Source organism: Propithecus coquereli, unplaced genomic scaffold, assembly GCF_000956105.1.
Source record: "Propithecus coquereli isolate 6110/MARCELLA unplaced genomic scaffold, Pcoq_1.0 Scaffold605, whole genome shotgun sequence".
NCBI classification, from domain to species: Eukaryota; Metazoa; Chordata; class Mammalia; order Primates; family Indriidae; genus Propithecus; species Propithecus coquereli.
In genome coordinates this window covers 993815-1001763 of record NW_012152008.1, presented here as the reverse complement: position 1 = coordinate 1001763, position 7949 = coordinate 993815, and the positions used below count along the sequence as shown (strand labels likewise).

The 7949-nt window shown below is 40.5% G+C and overlaps 1 protein-coding gene across 1 annotated transcript; it reads right to left on the bottom strand.

Annotated features, from left to right (window-relative positions):
• Nucleotides 1-3654: 3654 nt before the first annotated feature.
• LOC105822366 (UDP-glucuronosyltransferase 1-8-like) lies at nucleotides 3655-4725 on the bottom strand. The gene has a single exon (XM_012659349.1). The coding sequence runs from the start codon at nucleotides 4585-4587 to the stop codon at nucleotides 3655-3657; it is 933 nt and encodes a 310-aa protein (XP_012514803.1). The 5' UTR covers nucleotides 4588-4725.
• Nucleotides 4726-7949: the final 3224 nt, after the last annotated feature.

The following is a 7949-nucleotide window of genomic DNA, read 5'->3' as shown; positions in this document are numbered from 1 at the left end:
ACTATGTGAATGCTACAAGAAAGACATACCTATAGACTCTATATGATGCCAGAGAAAGCAAAGCCACTACAGGACAGCTTAAAGAAAAAGAAAGGTGAAGGACCTAAAGCTGGAGAATTTAATGCCAGCACAAGTGATTTCATAATTTTACAAAGAGGTTGAACTTTTAGAATGTCAAGATGACAGGAGAAGCAGCTTTTCGGGAACAAGTGGCAGCAGACCAGTTTCTAGATACCATTAAGAAAATCATTGAGTAGAAAGGATATCTGCTGGAATAGATTTTTAATGCAGATGAAAGTGCCCGATTCTGGGGGGGGAAAAGCTACAAAGAACATTTATTATTAAGGAAGACAAGCGAGCACCAGGGTTTAAGGCGGGAAGGAAGAGCCTAACTCTACTGTTTGTGCAAATGTCATTGGGTTTATGATCAGGATTGTCCTTATCTGCAAAGCTGCTAATCCCCAAGGAAAAGGTAAGTCTTTTCGTTGTATAACAAGAGGCCTGGACAACAAGAACACTTTCTCTGGATGCGTTCCAGTGATGCTTTGTCCCTGAAGTCAGAAACTACCTTGCCACTAAGGGACTGCCTGTCAAAGTTCTCTTGCTATTGGACAATGCCGCTGGCCACTGCAGCCCCATGAGTTCAACACAGAAGGCGTCAAAGTGCTCTACCTGCCCCAAGCACAATGTCTCTAATGCAGCCTCTAGATCAGGGCCCATAAGGACCTTTAGGGCTCGTTGCACAAAGCACCGTATGGCAAGGATTGGTGACGCTATGGAAGAGGGTCCCCACAGAGAGAACATCAGGACAATGCAGAAGGATTTCACCACTGAAGATGCCGTTGTTGTGATACAAAAAGCTGTGAAAGGCACCAAGCCAGAAACAGTCATCCCTGCTGTAGAAAACTGTGTCTAGCTGTTGTGCAAGGAAATCACCAAGGAGACTGTGGACATGGCCAAAGAAAACAGAAGAAAAGGTGGGGCATAAAGTGTTTCAACATATGGGTCTTGGAGAAATTCAAGAGTTCGTGAACAGCACAATGAGCAGTTAACAGAAGATGACTTGATGGAGATGAGTGCTCTGGACCAGGGCCAGATGCTGAGGGAGGAGAGGAAGAGGAAGCGATGCCAAACCAAACGCACATTAGCCAATCTGGCAGCAGAGTTGCAACTATTCCAGACTGCTCTTCACCTCTTCTGTGGCCAGGACCCTTCTGTGCTACGGACACTCACTGCAAGGGACGCAAACAGTGGGAGAAGATCGGTAGTGTGTAGAGGCACATTTTAAGGAATGAAAAGCAAAAAAGTCAGACAGAAATTATGATGTATTTCTGTAAATTAAACCAAGTGTGCCTGCCTCTCCTGCCTCCCCTTCCAGCCCCTCCGCCTCTTCCACGTCTGTCGCTTCTGACACAGCAAGACCAACTCCTCGTCTTCCTCCTCCTCCTCTGCCTACTCCACCTCAAGGCAATGAAGATGGACACCTTTATGATGATCCAGTTCCACTTAATGGACAGTAAATGGGTCTCTTTTCCTTTAATAGTCTTAACATTATCATTTCTCTAGGTTACTTTATGGTGAGAATACACTATGTACCACACAAAGAAATGTGTATTAATTGAGCATTTCTCTTATTGGTAAGCCTTCTGGTAAACAGCAGAAGTTAATTATTTGGGTAGTCAAAAACCACATATGGAATTCAACTGCATGGCAGGATTCGTGTTCCTAACCTTCATAGTGTTCAAGGGTCAATTGTACTTGCAATGAACACTTGGAAATTGAAATCAAAAGAGCATTTAAATAGTATCAGAAATATGAAATATTAGGGACAAATCTGACCAAAGATGTGAAAGACCGTACACTGAAAAGTACAAAAATATTGATGAGAGATGTTAAAGGAGTTCTCAATAAATACAGAGATATACCATGTTCATAAATGGGAAACCACAAGATTCTGAAGAAGCCTACTCTCCTTAATTGGTCAATAAATTCAATACAATCCCAACTAATATACCAGCAGGCTTTTGGGTAGAAATTGGCAAACTGATTCTAAAACTCCCATGGAAATGTGAAAGACCTATACTAGCCAAAACAACTCTGAAAAGAAGAAAAATATTAAACAGCTGGTAGTACCTCATTTCAAGACTCATTACAAAGCCAGAGTAATCTAATATTTCATAAATATAACAATGGAACAGAATAGGGAGTACAGAAATAGATGCACAGACATATGGGCAATAAGTTTTTACAACATTGCAAAGGCAACTCAGTAGAGAAAAGAACAGTCTTTTCAACGATTGCATAGCCATAGCAAGATACAAGAAAAGACATTACCTCTGGGGCCTATAATCCCAGTTTAACCATGATAAAAAAAAATCAGAGACCCAAACTGAGGAACATTCTACATAATACCTGATCCACTACCCCTCAAAACCATCAATGTCACCAATAGCAAGGAAAGTGTGAGAGACTATCACAGGCTAGAGGAGCCTGAGAACATGAAGACTAATGTCATGTCATGTCCTGGATGGGATCCCAGGAAACAAAAGGACATTTGGAAAAAACCAATGAACTCAGAATAAACTATGGACATTAGTTCATCATAACATGTTAACATTGGTTCAGAGTTGTGATAAACGTGCCATAGAAAATAGGATCTATCGATAGTGAAAACAGGGAATGGGCATATGGGAATTCTCTGTAACATTTTTTGCAACCTTGCTATATATCTAAAATTATTTCAAAATAAAAAGTTTTTTAAAAAAAGAGAGACTGTCTGCAACCTGGGAGAAAACATTCGCAGAGCATATATTGGATAAAGAACTTATATCGAGAATATATAAAGAATTTTTAAAACTCAATAATGACAAAACAAAAAAATTCAAATGTTTTTGAAATGGGCGAACATTTCCCGCAAACATTTACCAAAGCAGACATGCAGATGGCAAACACACACATGTAAAGATGCTCAGCGTCATTTTGACTACAGAAATCAAATTAAAAATGCAATGTAATTCACACACCCAGTAGAGCGGCTATAGTGAAAAGACTGACCAAGCCCAGTGTCCGGCAGCAGAGAGAAGAGCTGGGACTCTAATGTGCTGCTGGAGGGACCACACAATGGTCCCGTCACATGGGGATAGTGTTTGGTAGTTTCTTAAAAAGGTAAATATACACCTACCATAGAATTTACACTAGTTATGTGGATACATCGAAAATGACTTCAAAAATTGAAAATGACGCATACAAAACTGCTAAGAGCAGTTTTCCAATAGGGGGTAGTATAGAATTAGCAAAAAAAGGGAAGTTGCATTTCTTACTGTGTTTTTCATTACTTTCCTATAAACAATATTAAAAAATATAGCCTGGTAGCTGGGAATGGTGGCATAAGCCTATAATCGCAGGCAGTGGGAGGCTAAGCCGGGAGGTTCAACTCAGAGGTTCCAGGCCAGCTAGGCAACATAGTGACATCCCATTTCTATTTTTAAAAATGCAGCTTGGAAATAACGTACAGCTATGTCAATTGTGTGTATGTATAATTACACTATATATATATATATAAATTATAAAATTTGCTTATCCACAAGTGCATTAGCACAAAATAACTCATTAAACCAGAAAGAAATACCAACTTTGATGAAAGTAAATGACAATTCATAGTTCAGTAAGGAATATTTTTTTGAAAATCCAAAGCCAGATTATGCCAATTTTGCTAAGGGAGAGACAACTCACCTCGGGCAGTGGCTTTCCCTGGTTGCAGTTGATGCCACCGATGAAGATCATGTTGGGCATTACCGGCCTGGGAGAGTCCAAAACAAAGTCTGTTCGCAACAGCCAGATTGATGTGTGGCTGTACAAGTCATACACCGTGACAGGTGTCTGGAGAATTTCAGAGGCAATTTCTACGACAGTTTTGAAAAAATAGGGGCAAACTAAATGCTCCTCCAAGTGGAAGATATGGTTCCGCACTTTCTCTTGGAAAGTCATGGCATCCGAGAACCCTAAGAGAATTCTGGGAACATAAGAAAGAGGAGCCGGGCACTGCGCACCTTCCTCAAGATAACTGCACAATATTCCCCTGGTGAAGATCACAGAGGGGAGCGAAAAGTACTTGGCAACGATTAAGCCACACATATCAAAAGGATCCAGAAACACAGCATCAAAAGAACTCTCTTTTAAGTATTCTACTAATTTTTTGTCATTAAACAAACTCCTACAGTGTGAAAAAATAGTTTCAAAAAAACCTCTGGCTGAAGTCATTAAAACAGAATATAAAGTTTGCCCCTGATTTTTCCATTGAGCATCGGCAAATCTCACAAACTCACGGTTCAGATCCTCCAGGGTGTGAGAAGCTTTATAAGTCTTCACTGTACAATTCAGTGATTGTCCCAGTTGCCAACTCACGTCTGGAACGACCACGACCAGCTCGTGCCCTCTGTGGATGAGTTTCTCCACCACGGACCGCATGGTAAACCAGTGGCTGCCGTCCATGGGCACCACCAGCAGCTTGCCTGCCTCGGCCAGGCCGGATGTCAGCAGCAGACACACACACAGGGGAAGGAGCCCGGGCAGCGCTGCAGGAGCCATGGCAGAACCGCGCCCGGAGCAAACCAGCTGCTTGGATGCTCAGCTCTTGTAACGCAGGCACAGGAGGAAGTGCAGGCACAAAACCTGCACCCAAAACAGGGCGTGTACTCACGTGTTCATTAAAAAGCCACATACACGGCCAATGATTTACTCATAAGCACAATAATAAATGATTAACATTTGCTGAGATTCCCAGTTACATGTTTCCAGGCAAAAGTAACTTGTGGTCTTTGCCCTGGGGACAGATCATGCCAGTACAACAATGTGAGTTTAGAAACAGATTTATTAAGCAATACTTTTTAATCTTGACAACTCAGAATTTGAATAAAGCTTGTATTTTTGGAATTTGTCCCAAAGCAAAATGTGTAATTTTATCTTCAGACTACCAAAGGCTCTCTACGCAGAAAGAAACTGACATCCATGTTCCAAGGAAGCGCAGCAAGGCCCTTAGCACTGCCCTCCTAACTGGCAAGAAATTGTCATTCACAAGCATCTCTGCAATGCGTAGGCATTGCTGCTTGTTCCTTTCTGTTTCCAACCCTCTGAGGCCTCTGAAATGCTGAAATAAGATGGACAACTCCTTTTTCATGGACCAATCCAGGAATGTGATGGAAAGTGACTGGCATGTATTTCAAATTGCTTCCCTCAGCTACACTGCATGCAGTGGATGGTCACCTGCCCTGTGCTGCCCGAGCACTCTGCTGAGATGCCTCCCTCTGTCCTCCACACTTCCACATTCTAGCCAGAGGTACAGACCTCTGCTGTGGGTTCACCCCCTCACCTCATGTTACCCTCCTTCAGGAAAGATGTATTGGCCTCCCCCACTCTGCTGAGCACTCCTTGAGGTCACGGGATATATGTTCCTCATGTTTCAGTCTCTTTCCACAGTACCTATGCTGTGCCTTGCACAGAGAAAGTACACAGGCATATTTGCGGCAGTGGACTGAATTGCATTATGAAGCTTTTCCAGATGCCTTCATGGATGAGCCCATTGGTGTGCATCAGGTAACACCTGGAGGAGCATTTAACGAGGGGTTCTGCAGCCAGCCTGGGAGTAGAAGCCTTGTCAGGAACACAAAAGGGCTCCTTCTGTTACTAGACATCTGCTTAGTCACCATTTACCTTGCTGACTGGAGTACTTTCAGATGATTGTCTTTGAAAAATAAAAATGGCATTGAGTGATCTTCTTCCCCAGAGGCTTACTGGAGAGTAGAAATCAATGAAATAGAAAATAGAAAAACAACAGAGAAAATCATTAAAACAAAAAGCTATTTCTTGAGATGATCAATTAACTTGACAATGCTCTCACCACACTGACCAGAAAAAAAAGAGGGAGAGAAGAAATAAATTACCAATAACAAGAATGAGAGAGGTGATATACCACATATTCTACAGATAGTTAAAATGATAATAGAATATCATGATCGCATTTATGTCAAAAAATTCCAGAACTTAAGTGAAATGTACAAGTTCCTTAAAAGACATAAGCTACCAGACTTTACCCAAGAACAAATGTTCAAAATAGAAATGACCTATATTTTTCAAGTTGAAATAGAATTTATAATTCAACCTTTCCCACAAACAAAACATCAGGTCCAGATGACTTCACTGATGAATTCTACCAAACATGGAAGGAAGAAATAATGCCAATTCCTCACTATCTAGCCCATAAAATTGGAGCATAGGGAGTTTCCACATTCTTCTATGAGACCAGCATCCCCACAATACTGAAACCAGATAGACATTACAAGAAAGAAAAACTACAGCCCTTCATGTCCCTAGATGCAAAAATTCTAAACAAAATTTTAAAAAATCTAATTCAAAAACATATAAAAAATTTAATATATAAAAATAGAGTATACCACAATCTAGTGGAGTTTATCCCAGGAATGCAAGCCTGGTTCAACATTCAAGGTTACACAGCATGCTCATAGCAGCAGCATTCACAACAGCCAAAAGATGAAGCAACCCAGGTGTCCAACCACCAATGAATGCATAAGCAAAATGTGATTTTGTACACACACACACACATATGTGCTTTGAGGACATTTACCAAGTGAAATAAACCAGTCTCAAAAAGACAAATACTATGTGATTCCACTTACATAAGGTATCTAAAATAGTCAAACTCAGAATCAAAGAGTGAAATGGTTGCCAGGGGCTAGGGTGAGGGAGGAATGGTGAGTTATTGTTTAATGGATGCAAAGTTTCAGTTTGGGAAGGTGAAAAGTGTTCTGGCGATGGATGGTGGTAACACACGCACAGCGATGTGAGCACACTCAATACTGAACCGTATACGTAAAAGTGGTTAAGGCGGTAAGTTTTATATTATCTGTATTTTGCCACAATAAAGAATAAAAAATAATAAAAATAAAATCAATCAAGATAATGCAGAATACAAATAAACTTTAAAAATGTAATTGCTTCAATAGGCCCAGAAAAAGTATTTGACGAAATACAAAATCCATTTCTGATAAAAATGATCAGCAAACTAGAAAAAGAAGAGAAGTTCCCCAATCTAATAATGAGCATCTTTGAAAAACCCAGGGTTAACTTTATACTCAGTGGTGGATGACTGAATTTTCTCATCAGATCGGATACATGCCAAGGATGGCTGTTCTTACCACCTCTATTCAATTCAATATTGTTCTGGAGGTTCTACCCAGTGGAGCCAAACAAGAAAACGGAAAAAAGTATGCAGATTGGAAAGAAAAAGTAAAAGGATATGATTCACAAACAACATTATCATCTAGGCCAGACGCGGTGGCTCACGCCTGTAATCCTAGCTCTCTGGGAGGCCGAGGAGGGCGGATTGTTTGAGCTCAGGAGTTCAAGACCAGCCTGAGCAAGAGTGACACCCCATCTCTACTAAAAATAGAAAGAAATTAATCAGACAACTAAAAATATATAGAAAAAAATTAGCCGGGCATGGTGGCACATGTCTGTAGTCCCAGCTACTCGGGAGGCTGAGGCAGAAGGATCGCTTGAGCCCAGGAGTTTGAGGTTGCTGTGAGCTAGGACGACACCACGGCACTCTAGCCTGGGCAAAAGAGTGAGACTCTGTCTCAAAAAAAAAAAAAAAAAAAACGTTATCATCTATGTAGAATTTCCAACTGAATCTACAAAATTCTCCAGAACAAATGAGCAAGTTTAACATAGTTGCAAGATACAAAATTAGTGCTTAAAACTTACTTTTATTTCTATATACCAGCAACAAACAACGGAAAATTAGAATAAAAATATCATTTAAATAGCATCAAAAATATGAAATACTTAGGGATAAATCTGACAAAAGATGTGAAAGACTAAATACTGAAAACTAAAAACATTGGCGAGAGACGTCAATAAGTAGCTATGTCATG